General features: G+C 35.2%; 1 protein-coding gene across 1 annotated transcript in view; it reads right to left on the bottom strand.

The window, feature by feature from the left end:
• Positions 1-21,409, bottom strand: part of IFIH1 (interferon induced with helicase C domain 1) — a gene marked incomplete at both ends in the record, with an annotated part of 49,035 nt that overhangs the window by 3,336 nt on the left and 24,290 nt on the right. The window contains 9 exons of the mRNA XM_084257328.1: positions 618-779; positions 2,127-2,276; positions 7,290-7,549; positions 7,939-8,226; positions 8,988-9,111; positions 9,399-9,515; positions 10,676-10,893; positions 11,594-11,804; positions 18,154-18,374. Coding sequence (XP_084113454.1) covers positions 618-779; positions 2,127-2,276; positions 7,290-7,549; positions 7,939-8,226; positions 8,988-9,111; positions 9,399-9,515; positions 10,676-10,893; positions 11,594-11,804; positions 18,154-18,374 — 1,751 coding nt within the window. The remainder of the gene's footprint in view (positions 1-617; positions 780-2,126; positions 2,277-7,289; positions 7,550-7,938; positions 8,227-8,987; positions 9,112-9,398; positions 9,516-10,675; positions 10,894-11,593; positions 11,805-18,153; positions 18,375-21,409) is intronic.

Here is a 21,409-nt window from a genome sequence, read left to right on the forward strand (position 1 = left end):
CCTCCTAAAGACCTTACCTCCCTAAAAAGCCATTGGAAATATTCATCTAGCGAGTTATTTCATATTATCCTATTCTAATTCTTTAATATTTTTTTCTAGATATGTATTTCTTGTTTTATTTCTATTTATGTTTTCTCCCCTACAAATTTCAACATGTACATGCTGGAACATAAGCTTCATGCCACAGGGGTCTATCTGTATCATTTGTCACCATGTTCTGTTTCTAGAACATTGCCTGATGCACAGCCATTCCACAAAGGTTTCTAAAATGAAAAAAAAAAAAAAAACTGTGCTAAACAAACAGACTGGACCAAGATAAAATTACTAGGTTGGGTTGAATGAGTGAGCTGCACTGGTATTTCTGGATCAAGGGCAGTTTAAATTTATATTATCAAAATTCATGGTTAATTCCACTGGAACGGCTCCCTAACAATTTCTGCTCACCATAGATTTGATTCTCTGTATGTGAATCTGAATGAAGCAGAGTTCATCAAACTGAAATTTGTAACTCAGCACAATTTCCGTCTGGAGACTTAGCCACAGAGATACCAATGACAACCACATGCAGACATTTTAAAATGAAAAACTAAATTCAGAGAGAGGGCCAAAAACAATACCTTATGAGCATACTCCTTTCGTTCCATATTTTGAACACGTTCTATAGCTTTGTACATCATTTTTTCTCGGAAATCATTAACTGTTTCACGTTCAAAAACTCCTGAGTTACTGTCGCCAACCAAGACATAGGTGCTCTCATTGGCTCTGGCTCGACCACGGGCCTGAGAACATAAAGAAATGAGGTGTGTGCAATGCTGGGCTGTGCTGTGAACGTTCTCATTTGGGGTCCGACAAGGTATTTGTTGCTCAGTGTGTTCCAGCCTTCAAACAATCTCTTTATTTTCTGTCAAGTCAGTTTTCCATTTTTGGTTAAGTACTCAAAATGCACTTTAATGTCCAACAGTGTTCTAGAATGATGATGGTTAGGTCCCCGCAGCAACCTTCAAAAGCCCCAATAACCAAATATTGCTCTGCCCAGGCTTCTGATCTGTAGGGCCCTCTCTCAAACCCTGAGAACCATTACAGTGACTTGGACTCAGGAGCTTCACTCACAGAAGGGATGAAAGGCGAGGATGGAAACCTCTGACCTTAATAGCAGGGCTGGGGAGAATACAGCTCTTTTCCTGGCAGACTACATTGTATTTTGAGCACATTTTCCAGTGAAACCATGCTAACATGGTAATACTGACATTCTATAGCCCTGTTTATAAAACAACATTTAGGTACATTTTGAGTAACAGAAAATTTTGTGACCTAGTGCAGAAACCCAATTATCACCTTTAGTGTTATTTTCATGAAAAATACATTCTGAGTAATAATCCACAGACTAACAAGCAATTCCTGAAAAACAATTGCTTCTTAATTTGATAACTATAGGGTTATCTTAGTCTTCCCAGACTTCCAGTCAAGGACACAATTTTTAATTTATTTATATACACACACACACACACACACACAGACTTTAGTTAATTTGTAGGAAGAATAAGTATCTTTATCAATCCGTCTGCAAACAGTATGGGTAAGAGAAAAATTGAAATTGAATGAAAATTGGAATATTTCACTCCTTTTTCCTTTTTTCATTTATAAATCTGTTCTCTGCCCCCTACATTTATTATTAAAAACACAAAGAAACTTACAGAAAATTTGAAAGAGTAAGGGAGGAATATGAGGAAGCAGCAGGGCTCCCTAAGGTTGGGTTTGTTAATTTGTCAGACATTTGTGGACCCTGCAACTCAGATTCCTGGCCCAGTTGGGGGCTCACAGACATGCTAGAAATCAGGAGGCAACTTCTGACTCTGACAGATGGGGCCAGAGTCGTGTCCCTAAAAAGTCTTAGGACACAGAAATCATAACCAAAGAGGAATTGTTTAAAAATACAGCAGGAAGTTGGTTGTCATATGAATTAAACAACAATCTAAAAGGCACACAGCTCTTTAATATTGCTCTTTTAGCAGAAAAACAGATTTTTTTTTAAACTGAAGAGAAGCTTTATGCTGTTTTACTAAAAGAATAATTTAAAATAAGAATCCCGAAGCAAGAATTAATATATCAGAGGTATGTGAATGTACCTGGACCATGGCAATTTCATTAGTGACGAGGCCATACCGGATAACAATATTACATTCTTTGATATCCAGACCTTCTTCTGCTACTGTGGTAGCGATAAGCAGATTTATTTTTCCTGTGCGAAATTTACTAATGACTTCTTTTTGTTCATTCTGCAGAAACATTTTAATAAATTAAATCGTGTGATGCTAAACACATTAAATCTTCTAATTAGAAGAAATAATAAATTACAACTGGTCAGTGTAAATCAAAGGATTAGATCATACATGGATTTGCTGCCATCTGTTTTTGGCATTGAACAAAGACATGATGGTGAGACAACATTTGATTTCCAATCTGGGATTACTGCACAATAACAAAAATATTTCCATCCTCCAGTCTGGAGGTGGAAAGACCATCATTTATGCCAAGGAAGTGAATTGATGGACAACTTGGGAGGAAGAAAGAAGGAGACATTTTCAGTTAGAAGAGGAAAAGGCAATGAGAAGCCAGAAGGGGTTTTGTTTTCACGTCATTAACTTGAGAGTCTTTGAGAGACTCTGAGAATAAGATACAGTGACACTTTTTAAAGACTACTGAGTTTTGAGTCACACAGAAAATATATACTGTAGATTGCCTTTGGATACTTTAAGAATCATTCAAGCAATGAAGGTATGGAACATTCCTTAAAGGGTATGTGAAAAGTTGAAAACACTGGCAACTGCCAGGGTGAAGACCCTGAAGTCTGGAGATCAGTGAAACACCCTCTAGCTTTGTGATTTTTACTGAGGTAAATATGTTATCTGTCCACAGGATGACATAAATAAAAAAGAAATAATAAGTTATTAAAAACAATTTAAGTGCTTGCTCCGGCAGCACATATACTAAAACTGGAACGTTAGAGGGACGATTAGCACGGCCCCTGCGCAAGGACGACACACAAATTTGTGAAGTGTTCCATATTTTTCAATGGAATACTACTCAACAATCAAAAAAGATAAACTCATGCCATTTCAGCAACATGGATGGAGCTGGAAGGGATTATGCTCAGTGAAATAAGCCAGAAGGAAAAAGAAAAATATCAGATGGTTTCACTTATGGAAAGAATGTAGGGGGACCAAATAAGGGATCAGGAAAAAAATAATAACAAATAAAAAACCAAAATAAATCAGTGACATTCTGCAGGGGAGGGAGAGGGATCAAAACAGGAGGGGAGGGGGAAGAGCACAAGGGACTATGGTGATGCATCATGGGTGAATTGGTGGTGGGAATTTTATAGGGACGAAATCTGAGAGGAGAAAGCAAACATTGTACAAAAATGAACATGATGTAAAATATATATTAATTAATTCAAAAAATATAATTTAAGTTATTTAAATAAAGACGTCTGAGTTTTTGAAAGTCAATTTAAGTAAAGAAATTAAGTATGCATTCTTGGTAACCCTTGCAAAGGAGACATGGGTGAGCTTAAACCTATACTAACCTGGAGAGGGGTGACTTATGTGCATATCCACTCTCATCAAAGCTGTTGATCTAGACAGCCTTTGGTGTATTGACTCTATCTCTGCCCCTAGAGATGAAGCAACAATAAGACTGTTTGTTCTGCTGCCCTTTTCCCTTCTTCTCAGAGACTACATATTTGACTCTGTCCTGGGGAAACCTGCAGAAATCTCTCGTCCTTTCTAGTCATCTCTCATAATTTCTCCCTCTTGACTCATGTCCACTTAAAAAAAACCTTATGTCCTTGGATTTTAATAGAAGATGTTTGTGCCTGGATTCAAAATTATAACTTTAATAGTGAAAATTTCAAACAGTGTTAAACCCTCAAATCACAACAACTAGATGCCTAACTTCTTTGCAATTGAGTCAGTCATCTCAATTTACAAAGTGAGGCTTGAGGAGTATGCAAAGGGTTATGTTTATATTTTGGCATGCAGTTCTCAAGATTTAAATGGATAAAGAGCAAAAAAAAAAAAAGTAACCTGAAAATGTACTTTCCATTTGTACTCCACCTCTCTTTAAAGAACAGCTGTGGTCACATACAACCAAAGTTAATAATAGAAAGTTAAAAACAGGATCAAAAGTGAAAGAGTTTGGATATATTACTTGTAAGGATTAACACAGGAGCTGTGAGAAGGTGGTGGCAGAGTGAAAATGCTGGGCTCGCCTCCTCCACATACTCATAGCTAGGTTGCAGCAGAACAAAGTCAGTAACTCTTGAAGGAAAAAAAAGATGGTTGTAGTATATAAAGGCCTCTCACACAAACAAAACCTGAAGGAGTTTGCCAACTGTATACCTCCCCTACATGAAATGTTCAAATCTAAATCAAAGTGAATAAAATCTAAAAGTCAATAAAATCCACAAAAATTAAACATGGAAATAAATAGAGGCAGAAAACTAAAGACAAAATGGTAGTAGCAGAGACCCATATGTCAATAATCACTTTCAGTGTAAGTGGACTGAACTCACCAATCAAAAGGCACAGACTGGGTGGCTGGATCTAAAATCAAAACTCAACTTTCTATTGTCTCCAGAAGACCCACCTAAGCACCAAAGATAAACCTAGTTTCAAAGCAAATGACTGGAAAACAGCTGACCCCAGAAATAAACCCACATTTATATGGCCAGTTAATCTACAACAAAGAAGCCAAGAGTATATATTCAATATTAGAGAAAGTAAAGTCTCTTCAACAAATTGTTGCTGGGAAAACTGGGCAGCCACATGCCGAAAACTGAAACTGAACCATTCTCTCACTCCAATCACAAAAAGTAACTCAAAATGGATTAAAGATTTGGATTTAAGACTGGAAACTATAAAGTCCATAGAAGAAAACAAGGCAAGCACTTCACAACATTGGTTTCAGGGATATCTTGGGGACTCAACTCCAACAGTAAGGAAAACAAAAGTAAAAATAAATAAATGGGACCACATCAAGCTTAAAAGCTTTTTTACAGCAAAAGAAAATATCATTAACACAAAAAACACATTCCACTGAATCTGAGATGAAATATTTGAACATTATACATCAGACAAGGAACTTATATCCAAGATCTACAAAGAACTCATACAACTCAACAAAAAGAAAACAAATAACCCAATCCAAAAATGGAATAGCTAAGTAGGCACTTCTCTAAAAAAAGACTTGCAAGTGGACAACGGCACACGAAAAAATGTTTAACATCACTTATCAGAGAAATGCAATTCAAAAACAAAGTTAGATACCACCTCAGTCCAGTGAGAATGGCCCATATAACAGAAACAACAAATTTTGTCAAGGATTTGGAAAGAAGTGTGGTACACTGTAGGTGGGGATACAGACTGACCCAGCCCCCAAGGAAAACAATATGGAGGTTCTTTAAAATATTAAAAATTAGATGTATCATATGATTAACAATTCCACTCTTAGGTTTCTACCTGAAGAATACAAAATTACTTATTCAAAGGAATATATATACATACACATATATATACATATATATATAATCTTAATGTTCATTGCAACACTATTTATAATAACCAAGTTATGGAAACAAACCAAATGTCTATTAAGAGAGCAGTGGATTAAGAAGATGTATTATATATACACAATGGAATACCACTGAGATATAAAAAATATGAACTCATCCCATTTTTGACAACATGGATGTAAGTAGAGGGGATTATACTAAATGAAATTGTCAGAAGGACAAAGACAAATACTGGATGATTTCACTCATATGCAGAAGAGGTGGGGGAGTGAGCAAAGGAATTGATGAAACTAAACCAAACAAACCCTAGCAAAATGACTGCCTAACTGAGGCTACTAGAGGGGATGGGAAGGTGGGAGTAGGAACAAAGTGGGGAGGGGGAGCCAATAGTCTAGAGTAAAGAACTATGGGTTCTTTGATGTTGGGGTTGGTGAGGTAACATACATCTATGGAGATGTGAATCTGTTCTCCTAAATCATATATGTGTTGTAAACCAATTTTACCTCAAAAAGAAAAAATAATTAAAAATAACAACACAGGGGCTGTGAGAAGGAAATTCAATTTTGCATGCACCTTTCCTGTCAGTCAAGGCTAAAAGGGAAACATTACATACTCAAGCTCTCCTTTGTTCAAAAGAAAAGCAGTACTTAATCTGGGATAAATTTTAGAGGCAAACAACTTTAAAATGAGTACATATAGAGAGTATATTAAGAGTTATATTGGGGCCCCCCTGATGGCGCAGTGGTTGAGTGCTGGGCTGTGAGGCTGCCCGCAGCCTCTGCAGTGCCGGTTCGATCTCGGCCGCTGGCGAGGGTCCTACATGGCGCGCAGACCTTCCCCTCCGCAGTGTATTTCATCAGTCTGCCTGTTCTGTTCCCTGCTCTGGCTCTGGTGAATTATTTCTCTCTCCCACACTTCTGACTGTACCCAGTGCTTGTATAAATAAATAAATCAATCTTAAAAAAAAAAAAAGGTATATTGGATAATTTCAAGAAGACTTTTTTCCTAGCAAATACTAAAACAGATTTAATTTGTTCTATTGGTCTGAATGATCATGACAATTACAGAATGAAAATGTCCCTTCATCCCACAAGCTTCAGGATTAATATGACCTAAAGAGAGCATTCTATTCTAAAAATACATCATTGTTTATCCCATGCTTTCAATGTCTATAAATGCCTTTATTTCTTCTCCTAAATTTTTTTATTGTGCACACAATAACTTGTATAATGAAATGAAAACAAACCTAAACAAAAACTTTAAAAGGAAAAGAATATTGTTCACAGTCCAAATATCTTACATATCAGTATTTTAATTTTTTTCAAGCTCCTTTACAGGTCTCATCCCATTCAAAAGCACATTTTATGCAGTTCTAAATATAATGCACATATTTTTGTTGGGATTTGACTGTTCCATTTAATCTTAAAATGTAACTATTTTTCCATTTTGTTATTAGACTTAAATTTCAATCATTTTGCAAAGGAAATTCAATTTAAAGAGATCCTTTGAGTACGCAGGGAAAAAATGATTCTTAGGACATTGTTTAGCCCATCAAATACACAGATTAGATTGCGTTAAACTCACAGTATGTTTCCAGAATGACTCATTCTGTAAAATTATTTGTGAACTGGTGAGAGAATTGATTAAGAAAATACTATAGTTAAATTGGGAAGAATAACAACAACATAAGAAAATAAATTTAAAAGGAAATGTATACCTGTGTCATAGGCTTAAACTCACTGCTGTGTCCAGCTCCAATCAGATGGTGGGCTTTGACCCCTACTTCAGCAAATTTTTCATTTTCAGAAATCCACTGGGAAAGCGCATATGCACTTTGTCGTGTTTTTGTGAAAATTATTCCTCGTGCTGATTCTTCAGTCCTTGTGTATTGTTCCATTATCGTGTTTCTTAACTTGATCAGCTTTTCATTTTCATATTCTGTTTTTTCAGCCAGTTTTTTCAAACTCCTTTTGTTGCCTTTAAGAAATAGTTAATTAAAATTAGCAACTAATGTGATTAATTACACTGAAATATTTTTTGTAACAAGGAAATAAAATGTGATTCAACTACTGTTAGTCTTGTGCAATATCTAATCATCAACTCAGTTAATTTAATTAATTTATTTATTTTAATAGATAAATTGATTGCAGTCATTTTGATAATAAAACCCTATGAACAAAGGGACTGTGATCATATAACAGATGGCTAATGTGGTCACATTAAAAAAAAACCCAATATGAGAGGGATTTCTTTTTTCAAAATGATATTTTGAGAGGAACTTTTGAAAAATTCTTCAAATAGAAGTGGGTTCAGGTTGAAATGGTAAATGCATGAGACAATGTGATAAATATTATGTTGACTCTCACCATAAAATAAAGTTATAAGAAATTTATCTGTTTCATGCAGTTTCATAAGTTTCTCAGGGTTGTCTTCATCATGTCCATCTTTATTACCATCATCATGGCCACAGTTACCACCATCCTCATCACTGTCACTTAGAACTATAAACTTCTTTTGTTTCTCATCTTTATAGAAAGTTTTGAGGTGATTATATGCATCAATCATGCGGATCGTGTCATTAATTTGTAAGGCCTCATTGTACTTCCGCAAATGTTCTGCACAAACACGGTCTCTGCGATTTCCTTCTTTTGCAGCTGTGAAAGAATATAAGTATAGTGAAATGACCATAAAACATTCCCCTAAATGTGTGCTGAGGTCCTGAACATATTCAAGATATTGACTCCAAAATAGGCTTCCTGGGGCCTCTTTGGTGGCTCGAGGGGTTAAGACACAACCTATGAAGTTATCCATGGCCACTGCAGCAAGAGTTCCATCCCCGGCCACAGAACTACCCACATGGCGCTACCCCATTTTGCCCACTGCTCCCCTCAGCAGTGTATTTCAGTCAGTCTGCCTGTTCTGTTCCCCACTCTGTCTCTGGTGAGGTGAATCCTCTCACCCCCCACACCTCTGGCCTGTGCCCCGGTTCTTGTATGCATAAATACATAAATCTTTTTTTAAAAAAGTGTCATGGCTTCTAAAAGGGGGCAAGTTTTTCAGCTCCTAGATTTATTGCCTGAACTCTGCATCAGCAGAATCCATAGCTGAGCCATGCTGACTCTTAAGAATGACATGAAAAACATAGATGTGTTTGCATTTGGAGACAGGACTGTTAAATATTTACCTTAATATTTTAAATGTACAATATGTGAACGATTTTGGAGATAAAAAAAAAAAACATGAATTTGTGTGTCTCTCCCTAGATAAGGAATTAGCACTTGTTTATCCTTATTCTACTCAGAACACAGAAATTCCATTTAATATTACATTTGCTTTCTGTTTTCATGGGAATATATGCCATAGCAGAATTTTGGCATAAATACAGAATAAACCATTAGGTTGAAACACAAGTTACCTTTTTTTTCCATTTGAATGGCCCATTGTTCATAAGGTTGAGTTCCAAAATCTGACATTGGATTCATTTGGCAAAAACTCTGAATTTGTGTCATTATTTTTAGAATCTTGTCTTTAAAAGGATCCTAAAAAGAAATTATACACTACTTCTTATATGTCTGTATTGTTCAAGGAAGAACATTATTAAAATGATTTTAACCTACTAATAAATTTGATTCTGAATTTTTTGGGGAATGATTCTTTTTTTAATTTATTTTTGTCTAGACAAAGCAATTAGTTCATCTCTGATCATCACATGTACATTTCACTTTAAATTTAAAATGATATTGCTTGAATAATAGGTATAAACTAGTCTTTATCTCTTTCAATGTGTTATCACTAATCAAATAAATATAAGATTTTAAGCACATACTTCTCTAGGGTCATCTGCAATTTCAAGCTTTTTGCATGGCTCTTTTATTTGGTCTTTGAGTTGAACAATATTTTCTTTCACAGTTTTAATGGTAAATGCATCAAGATTGGCACATATCTGGAAGAGAGAAATTTTTTCAATATTCAAATAATTATTTCCCCAATTCAACTGTTCAGTGTTGATAATTCTTTTTCATGTGAGACATAGGTAGCATTACTTGCTAATTACAAATTTTTACTGTTGTTTTATTGTGGATCTGATAAACTAATAACCAATTAACATTTGTCCTAATATTAAAAAAAAAGTTTATAAATCAAGTTGGTGGGACAATTTCAGAAAAGAAGTGTACTTATTTTCATTTTCTAAATGCCATTTTCCAACTGGAAATCGGGCATGAGAAGAGTATAACAACTTGAAGAAATCTGCAGAGAATAGCTCTGAGATAATTATAGTGCATGGGGGTATATAATTAAAAGGGCCTTTTGACATCCCTGAGTCACATTACTATCCTCTTCTTTAACTAACACAAAGCAACAGTAGGACCTGTACCTCAAACTCATAAACCTGGACCTACATTGAAATTAGTTCATCTCACTAATAGTAAATTATATATTGGAACAAATAATTGTGCCTCTGTCTACACTACATGATTTTCACTGAATTCCATTTAAAGTATGGCACTCAAATTACAAATGCAGTTGTTTTGGAGACAATATACATTTTGGGTCACATTGGATTCATTTAATACTTGAGATCAACAGTTGTATGTGCTATTGCCACTTTGGGGTAACTAGCAAGTAATATATATTTAATTAAATAGTCTTATAGCTCCAATATTGCATTTAATTAGAATTATCTAGAACCTAAGAATCACGTAGAACAACAGAAAATTTGCAATTTTGAAACTTATGGAGTATGAAAATCAGAAGTTTTCAAGCATATTTCTGTATCAAATAGATCATTAAGTTTAATGATAGAAGTAGATATTTAAAAGATGGTATTTCATTTGCCACAACTTTTCATTAATTATATCAACTCTCCATACCTTTGGGGATACTGTTCCATATCATAGATATTTATTAATGTATTTATTTATTAAGGCATATAACTGTTTTGTAGAAGATTGAGTAGATTTACCTTAGCTAAAGGAAACATCACTTTACTGATGATTGTGGAACACTCCACGATATGTGGACCTAAAAACCCAGAAGCACCAGCATTCACCTCAGCTTTGGGTTTTTGTTGTTGTTGATGTTTATATGAAGTTAATGACTTACTTTTAAAATGTGCTCCTCAGCTTTGGCTTGCTTCTTGGCTTCTCCAACACCAGGGGAGGCTGTTAGTCCCAGTATCTGAGGCAGAAGAATCACTGGTTTGCCTGCTTTTTCAAGCGTATTGTTTCGCAATTTCTGTTCCAAATAGCGCCTCATGATGTTATTATAAACTGCTTCTTTGTTGGTGTGGTGGCATTCATCAATGATGATAAGGGAAAAGTCTTAAAAGAAAATTCAAATGGTTCATTTATCCAGGCCATCAGGACACAGTGGAAAAATTAAGTTAGTTGATTGAGATGTCACTGGGCCATCTTTTTTTAGGCACAATAATGGCACAGCCTCTTTTGACTTTTTAAGCAAGAAATGTAACTATACTAGTCACCTTAGTACAGAAATTCATACATATCAATCATGCAATGATCACCATTAAATTTTATGCCCATTTAATTGATGGATTTTGGAATTCAAACCCTGACTTATTTCCAGAAATTCTTGATAATACTTTAGTTCTTTAATAAAATTAATTTTAAATTGGAGGGTTTTATTTTTATGTCAAATGAAAACCACACCATTTAAACAGGGATAATTTTGTTTTAGTTTTACATTGCATTTATTATTATAAATATTATCATGATTATTTGTATTTCTCTCCCTATATATAAAGAACTCATCAATATCTAGAAATAAGTCAATATGAGTGCTTGATTTAGTAATGTATTAAGTGCTTGAATTAAAAATGTATCAAACTGTTTTCTCAAGGAAGCAGAGCAATTTAATAAAACGCAAGCAATGCAGGACAATCTAACCTAAGTTAATCCTTTCAAAATCAACATTTAAAATATTGGTTAACTAATACAGCCTCTGTTACTATCACTTATTATTATTATTACTTATTTTTCAAAAAGAAATACTTCAACCAACCTGACAACTGGACACCAGCATCTTCTCCTTTTTCTGAGTTTACAAGTGAGTTTTCCAGAATTTGAGCTGTACTGATAATAACATCACCGAATTTGACAACTTCTGGAAATGATATTTTCAACTGAGTATCACCACTTATTCTCTTTATAATGTACCATTTCTTCAAAAATGGATTGAACTCTTTGCGGAAAAGCTGTTCAACTAATGGAACCTTTAGAAATACCAAGATTTTTTTTTTAAAAAAAGAGGGAGAGAGCATGGTTAAAACTAAAGGATTATTGATCAAAAGCCTACTCTGTGCCAATCTTTAACAGAGACCTTCACATTACCAGTTAATTAAGCATAACAACCTATCCATCATTCCATTCATTCAGTTGTCAATAAATATTTATTGAATGCTTACTAAGCTCTGACACTTTGGGTCACAAAGATATTTCCCTTACATTGACCATGCTAAACCAAACCAAACAGTTATTACAACACAATGTAATTATTCTCCCATAGGAATATATACCAAGTATCTGCAAAGAAGAAACAACTGACTGCTCAAAGAAAGGGTATAGAAAGAAGTTTAGACTTGTAAGCCCTGGGTTAGTGAAAAGATCAATCAAAACTAAGGTTGGAAAAGAAACAGATTTTGAATTTCCAGAGCAGGGACAGTTTGTAAAGGGCAGTTAATATGGGAGTATTTTCAGTTTAGCACAAGAGCTCCCAGGACCCTTTTGAGTTATATTGTACAGTTGATCTACTCCTGTTATTTGTTTTGGGATTGGGCCAGGGGTAACACGCTGAAAGGATGGGAGGGAGCAGAGAACCACAAATGAAACTGTAAGGACTGCCTGGGAGAAGGGATGTGGGGTGAAGGAATGAACTAGAATAGCTTTAGTGGCTGAGCAAGAACTTGGCTAAAAAAGTGAAAACTTTTTCTGAGATAACTGGCATTGTCTAATGTGTTGGCATTGAGCTGTGTTGTGTTGACTTGAAGTAATTAATCCACCGTATCTTCAAATTTGCTAATAGGTCAATAGGAAAATCTTCACGAAGGCTCTCACCACTAGTAAGACCATCCCTGGAACTGGGAGAGTGACTCCACTGAGAACATGAAGGCCAGGGTCGAGGGTAAGGGAGGCATGACCCCTGATGAGCAGATTCTCATCTCTCAGGCAGGCAGCGGTAAAATGACCACATTCTTCCTGACTACACAATGCACCTAATCTGTCAGAGGAGCGCCTGTAAGTTCCTAAGTCTTGCATGCCGTTGCCTTGCATCATAGCCATCTGCCCCAACTTAAGTTCATAAATTAGCATTTTCAGTAATAGCTAAACCTGTTCAATGTGTTAACAAAGGTTTGGCTTCTTGTTAGGAAAAAAACTCAACTCCCTTCCCCCCCAAAATAAGACAGTTCTTTCTGCTGACTTTGTTTATCAGTGCCTTGTAAAGATGAATTGACAACACAATGCTACACATTACCAGCCATTCAGAATAACTCCTGGATTAAGGACAAAGAATGACTGAGCCTTCTTATCTTAGGAGAATTTACACAATGGAAGCCCAGGTACATACAATGTGGCAAATAGATAACTAGCAAGAAGAGTTTCAAAGGTAAGCATCAAAGAATACTCATTGTATTCCTTATGATGTAGTAGCCTGAAATGTAATCAGTGGCGCCCTTTCCGCTGCTCTGCCCATCATATGTTATTCATCTTTTCACTTGAGGTGAGAAATGAAAAATAAGTGAAAAGGTGATCCCCATGGCAGGAAAATAGTGTATGAAGAACATTGCTTTTGTATTATTATTTAGTAAAATGAAGGTTTCAAATGCAAATATGGAGGAGGAAGTGGAATCAGAAAATCCCAAGGAAGCAAGTGGACTTAAAATTAATAACCAGGCCTCCCTGGTGGCACATGGCACAGCCATGTGCTATCCACAGCCACTGCAGCACGAGTTGGATCCCCGGCCAGGGAGCTACCCATATGAAGCAGAAGAACTCTCCTGTCTTGCCTGCTGCTCCCTTCAGCAGAGTATTTCAGTAGATCTGCCTGTTCTGTTCGCCATTCTGTCTCTTCTGGCCTATACCCCAGCTCTTGCATGCAAAAATAAAATAAATCTTAAAAAAATAAAATAAAATCAATAACTAGGTTTGGTAAATAAAAGAACATGATATAATGGAAAGAACAGTAAGAGTGGTTACTTTTTAATTGCTTTATAATTTTTCAGTGAAGGATTTAGTCTATCTGCCACAAAATTGCCTGAGGGGCTTGGAAAATACAGACTCCGGGACCCCACCCCAAAACTATGAACAAAATCTTGAAACTGAACTTTTATGGGCTTCCAATGTGATATTAAAGTCTTTAAAATTTGAGAATCATACTCTTCTCTCTTCCACAAAGTGGTTTCTCATTCATTTTCCTGGAATTATTATTTTCAGTTTACTCATACAAGGCAAAGAAAATAATCTGAGAAAGAAATCAGAAAGAAAAATTCTGAGGAAGAAAATGGAAATTAAATTTAGTGGAAAGAGAGCATGATCCAGAAGAAAGTAAGTCAGTTCTAAAAACAGCTGCTCAGACTACTTGCTTATTGTGTGACCTTGGACAAGTTACCTGTTCATCTCAATTCTCTCAATTTCCACATTAATAAAATGAGAATAATGTCAACCCACAAGAGAGTTGTTGTAAAAGTTAATTGAAATAGAGGTTGACACACTGCCAGTACTCAGAAAACTTCCTAATATTTCACATATCTTTTTACTCTAATGGTGGAGTATGGTGGAAAGCGACCAGTTGACTTCAGGGAAAAAAGGTTCAAGTCTCAGATCAGCTGCTTATTGTCTGGATAATCCCTGGCAGGCCAGTTAAAGACTCAGTCTCAATTTTCTGATGGGTAAAATGGGGATATTTATGGTCCCTCAAAGACAAGCTGTGTGGCATTAATGAGATAAAAATAAAGTATAATAAAGTGTTGACTTAGATTATGAGTACACATCACTCATTCCCTGGACTGCAGATTCCTTGAGGATGGGATCTACATTTTTCTTTAAATACCCTCATGCTGCTGAATGATTAAGAATAGCTATACCATGGAGTGACAGTCACCTGAGGTTCTGCCCACAAAGGGTAAGTCAAGACCTTCCAAAGAAGTAGCATCTTCTGCTCTACAGAACAAAAATAAGTTGTGGCAGGAGGTAACAGGTGTAGGAAATGCTGATACTCACTCTGGGTGGTGTTGACGTCCTTTTGAAGGACACAGGGAGAGCCAGATGCAAGTCTGACATGGCTAATTGGGAGTGTGTGGTCCTCTTGGAGCCTTTTCCTGAGATGTGACAGAGTGCCTGCCAAGACTAATCAAACCCAACTGCTACCCACTTCTGCTGAATCATATGGGGCTGCATTACAGCATCTGAAGGAACCTGGGATTTATCTCTTGTGATGTTGAAGCCCTAGATAGGAAATAGAAAGTCTGGGAACACAGGTGGTGTTTTCATTTTTCCTGCGTTTGAAGGCTATAAGTTTGGAAAGGATGAAGGAAGGGAGATGGAAGCAAATGGTGTTAGAGTATAGGATTTTTCTTTTCTAGATCAAGGGTTATAATACCTTGTTATTGGGATAAACACAGAATGCAGGTCATGTTGACTAACTAGACCAGAAATTTTCTGACACAATCAAAAAGAAGTAGAGTTGAAATTACTTTAAAAATTCAAAGAAATAGGATAATAAAGTAGTGATGACATAGATGGAAAAATTAGTGGAGGGATTTTCCATAATTCTTGGGGAAAACAATAGAGAAACAGATCAGGAATCAGTTTTCTGTCCTTGAATGTCCACAGTACAATGCAATGAATATGAATAGTTATGAAGGATAATTTAATACTTAAACATAGCTGTGAATTGTGGGCTCATATCAATCATCTAGAAGCAATGGGATGAAAGATTTATGATCAGAATATGACATTAAGAGGAGTTATTATAAAAAGGAAGGTACATTACACTTATAACAAAACATGAAACTTGAAATGGCCTATCAACATAAAAGATATGAAAAATAAACATAAGTATTGTATTTAGGGTCAAAAGTTAACTACACAGGGCCTCCCCAGTGGCGCAGCAGGTTGAGCCCAGCGCTGTGAAGCTGTCTGCAGCCTCCTCAGTGCAGGTTCGATTCCCGGTTGGCCAGGGTGATTCCCACATGGAGCGGCGGTAGACCTCTCCTGTCTCGCCGGCTGCTCCCCTCAGCAGTGTATTTCGGTCCTTCTGCCTGTTCTGCTCCCTGCTCTGTCTGGTGAATTCTCTCACCCTCCTGCGCCTCTGGCCTGTACCCCAGTGCTTGTATAAATAAATAAATCTTAAAAAAAAAAGTTAACTACAAAAAGTTAACTACAGAAAAATAACTTACAAGAGTACTAGTTTAATGGACTTTCAAATGAAAAGGAACAGCAGCCCTTGATGAGTTTGTGGCTGCTGGCACTGGTGACAAAGGCAAACTCAGTCATGGACTAAATGCCCTATCTCACCAGTCCGATTGATAAGATCACATCCATAATACTTTGTTCAACCCTGGGCACTGTGTTTTGAGAGTTTCTTAGATAAATGTCTGGGAAATGTATGAGCACTGAGAATTATGAAATGTCTGGAAATCATATCTTATAAAGAACAGCTAAAGGAACTGGCAATATTTATTCCATGGAACAAACAGAAAAATAACATGGGGTTGACTGATACTATTTTTTCTATGTGAAAGGCTGTCACAGACAAGAAATACATATTACATATATTATATACATACATATATATATATATATAATAACAAAAGAAAGAACTAACCAATGAGTGAATTCTAGAGAAAAGATTTTGATGAATACATGTATGGCTTTCTGAAAGGGTCAGTTCGAAGAATGAATCCAGCTGTCTTGTCAGAAGAGGGATCTCTTTAATATTAGAGGTTTCTCAGTAGAGGTGAGAGAACCACTCTGCAATGGATGAAAACTTTGCTGGATCTTGAAGGTCTCTTTCAACTCTAATAGTCCATGACATTGTGGCTTGATAAGAAAAGTGAAGAACGCAGAGGAATCAAAACTATTTCCTAGGTTTTGAAACTACATGTTTTGGAAGAGATGGTGTAGCTAACAGAGAAACAGGTAAGAAAGGAGGGTCCTTTGCAAGGGTAGATAATGAAGATAATGAAGCTAAATTTTAGGAACTGCTTAAATGTTATGCTTAAGTGGTTTTGAATTAGTTAACTTCTTTTTTTGGACCTGGCACTGATTAAGGAATTCCCTTTCATTTAATTTGAAAGGTGAGGAAGAGGAATGGGCAAAAGGACTAATATTTAATGAATCATCCGTAGGCGGTAGATAAATATCCAGTTTACTACAGAACAACTATAGAGAATAGTATTATTTTATACACTCAAAATAAATGATACTTGTCTGAGGTCAAACTAAAGGTGGAAAGAGCATTCAAGCCTACATTCCTTTTATTCCAGAAGGTAAAAACCTTAATACAGGGAATATATGAAAAGTTACAGAAATTCAAATGTATCACCATTATGCAAAAGAAACTGATGTTCTAATAGTGGCATTCAAGTATATAGGAGAAGGTCTTTAGACTTTATAGATACATATAGAGTGCATTTGAATGCATGATTGAAAATATTCAGGTCAAATATTCTGACTATATTTCTTTAAGATGAACTGAGAAGTAACTTGTAACTAAAAATTTTGGCATAATAGAAATCCAAGAAATATAAGAATTGTATAGTCTATTACTACAATTCCTGTAAAGGAATAAATGAGGAAATAATTACAATAAGAAACAGGGAAAAAGACTGTCTGGTGATGAAAAGTATACTCAATTTTACTCCATGAATTGATGAAGATTAGTAACCTCCCATTTACAAATGTATCATTTAATAAATCCATTTATCTGAATAAACCTCAAATAACTAGATGTTGTTTTACACTGAAGGACACTTACACCTGTTTATGAAGATGGTCTTCAAATACCACAAGATATTAATTATTAAAGAAATCTCAATTGCATTTAATTTTTTAATTATATACTATGTATGTGCATACACACAAATACTTAAAATATTTATCTACTAAACTTGATATAAATCAGTCAAATATTTTCTCTTTATCTTCAAACCAATACACACACACACACACACACACACATACTGGATAAAGAGAACTTGTCACCTTTGACTAAGAACTAGCAGTTAAAGAAAATCTAAAAGGCAATATTTGATCTTAGATTCCAGTGATATTTCCAGATCAAATGCAATGATAAATTAGTATCCATCAACCTGAAAGAATATCTGAGTAAATATACTCTTTATACATAAATTGTAGCTATTTGATTTAAAATTCTGATTTTAGGGAAACATTCTATTTTAAAGGCTAATAACTTAGGTCTCAAGTATAAATGAAAAATCAAAGATGTAAAATTATTTATGCTGACATTACTTCCAATTAAACTTAATGTGTGCGATGCATTGTTACAAAAGTTATTATACAGAAGCTTCAAAAACTAAACAAGGTTAACTGCCCATTCAATACCTTGTTGACAAGAACTATAACTTTCCCAGGTTCAGAGGCTTTTTTCTTCTTGTCCAAGTGGTCCTTGGCAATGTAAACAGCCACTCTGGTTTTCCCACTACCTGTAGGGAGGCATATAATGATATTCTTCCCCTCCAACGCTGGTTGAGCAACTTCCATTTGGTAAGGCCTGAGCTGCAGTTCTGGCTCAGGGGATGATCTTTCCACTTTATTCTCTTCATCTGAAGGCATTTAAAAGAAAGAAAAATAAGGAAGGGGTCAAGAAAATAATCAAAGCTAGGAAGCCTGAAATTGGATATTGGCCTCTTGTCTTTTAAATTCCTCTTCATGGGGGTCTAAACCAATTCATTTCTATTTTCTGTACCTGCTGTCTGTTTGCATTCGTGGAATACAACCTAGGTGTTTTACCATTGACTTGGCTGGGCAAGGGGTGGTGAGGCCTGAATGAACAGGATGGAGCACTGGGAGGGGGAGACTTTTCATAAATGGGGTAAAACAAAGGGGAAATTTCAAAAAGGGCTGTGGGACAAAAATGGCAGCTCATGCATCAAACTTTGTGCTTTTTGGTTAACATTATGCCTCACTCTTTTCTCTTGGCCCTTTTGCCCACAATTGAAAGGAATTGGAAAAGTAGAAATCTTTACACCTTCTTGTTCTATATTCCCCTTACTTTTCTTTTTCACTTTGAAAGCACAGGTTCATTAGGGAAAAGAAAAAAGAGATAGAGGTAAGCAGAGAGTCACTGCTGCTGGAGCTCTTTTTATTATTTTTAATTAATTTTTAAATTTTTATATCATTGTTCATCTTTGTACAATATTTGATTTCTCCTCTCAGATGTAGTCCCCATAAGTCTCCCGCACTGCAGCACCCGTGAACTATCACCACAGTTGTTTGTGCTGTGGCTTTTGAAAGGGAAAAATGAAAAATGAAAAAGAGAAGCTTGCTTAGGACACAGGCAGATATTCTTGGAACATGAGCTGCCTTCCCTTTACTTTTTATTTCAGTAAAGGGGTAGCTGATGCTATGCTCCTTCATTTGCAGAAACTTTATCTGACAACCAAATACCAAATACCCATATGTAAGGCAACAAGATTAAGCAGAAGCAATATTTAGGGAGAAGTGTGAAATCTCCTCCCATGCTAGCCTTTAATTGGTAGATTTTCACTGGTAAGTGAAAAACAATTTTGTTGATTTTCACTTCATTGTGTCTAATTTTGCCATTTATAGTTTTGAATTGAGATCTTTATCACTTCATTATCTCTCTCTCTCTCTCTCTGGGAATTAATATTTTCCTAAAAGTCAAATCACAATATAATATTTCCAATTAACATAGATTTCTAAACTACAAATACAGATAAAGTGAATATTAACATGCATTCATTTCAAGTACTTTAAAAATCATTCTATCTTGGCTTAAATATATTTTGTCTAGAAGTGACTATATTTATTATACTAGCCAAGGGGAATATATCTAAAAATTCATAACTTATCATGTGGAATGCAGTAAAATAAATATTATATCAATTTAAAAACCCATCTTGCGCTTTAAGTAATCGCAAGAAAAAAATGAAATGACAGCACTTATCAGTATTTCATTACACATGAGGTAAGTGTTCTTTCTCTTATCAATGATTGCAATAAAACTAAACTAACATAATCCCATTAACTTCAAAAAAGTTGCTGATGATTCCATTTCAGCAACTGAATGACTCTATTTAACTGGGTTTTACCTTGTTGTGATAGTACTATCTGACAGGTAGGAAAATTCACACCAAATACCACTTAGTAAGAGTCATCTACCAATGTGACAGGAAATTTGCCTTCAGTATGGCTGAGTAAACACAGATGCAACCCATTTAAGTTATCACTGGGTCATCTGCTGATTCATTTGTTATGAATTTTAGGAAAATTCATTCAAGATCACCAACATTTAAAAATATGTATTTACAAGATTTCTTTCTGTGCTGTTTTGAACTCTGTTGCAATTATAATAATTCATCTTCAGTTACATTAGGTTCAAATTCATTTTAAATTACCACTACTTCTGTGCTAAGTTAACTCATAAAAATGATCAACATTCTAATATTCCATCTATATTATGTGCATTTATCATTTAATTTTTCCAAGTGTGTCTGAATATTAGCAAAGGAAAATGCATTATAAATTGAGTTTAGCACCAAGACCTATGAGCTTACTTTTGTTAAATTATTATTTGATCTAGGAAACTTGTTAAAAGATCTTAACAAATTCTCTTTGTCTAATTTTACCTTAGGTACATTTTTGCATAGATTTAAAAAAAATTATAAAGTTCTGCTACCTTCAAAATAGTTGCATGTTATTTTTTTAAAATAACCATTCTCTGCTTTTGTATTTTTATGCTTACTACTATTTCCCTGGGTAAAAACATTAAAAAGATAAACTTACAGCCATTTCTAAGTTTCTTTCCCAGGATTCTAAAATTAAGTCAAATGAAGTGAGTAGAACATCAATATCACTTATGCATGTTACTACTTGTTTGCTGTACTAATAAATTTAAGAGGAGTTAGAATGTTAAACAGGCTATCATGTTCAAAATTTAATTCTAGGACTGAAACTATGACATTTTATTGTTACTTAACCAATCACAGACCACAAATTCACTCTGCAGTAAATATTTACTGTCTATTACGTACAATGCACTCCCAATAATACAAACCTTGTCCTTGTGGCTTCAAAGTCTAGGGTACTACCTTGCTGCCCCAAAATATTGAGCTAAGTAGACAGAGAGTTCATAATTTTCCTTATTTTAGAATAAGGTTATAATGGGTAGCCCCAAGTTTAAGAGAGAAGCACAGAGTGAATATGGAAAAATTTTAGAGTTGGAATCATTGTGAGAACAGCATCCAAAGAAAAAGAACTGGGTGAGTGCTAAATATTCAGCCTGATTCTTGCCTTATCACATCCTCTGACATAGAGATGGAAGATTTTATCCACATAAGCAATGAAAGAAGATTTTCTGTTCTCTGTCACCAGAAGGAGAGAACTGGGCTGGTGTCAGTGAGCCAGGAGCCAATTTCCTTTATAGAAAAATGTTTGGGTTTTTATTTGTTTGTTGTTTGTTTCTTTTTGGCTCTCTTTGAAAAGCAAAATCAATTAAATGCAATAATGAAAATGGTATTTAAAATATGCACAAGCTTTGAATAACATTGTGCCCTTCCCCTACAACAAACACTGATTGAAGAGTTTAAAATTATACTGTACCATATAAATGGTCAAA

Source organism: Talpa europaea (genome assembly GCF_964194135.1).
Source record: "Talpa europaea genome assembly, chromosome: 1".
NCBI lineage: Eukaryota > Metazoa > Chordata > Mammalia > Eulipotyphla > Talpidae > Talpa > Talpa europaea.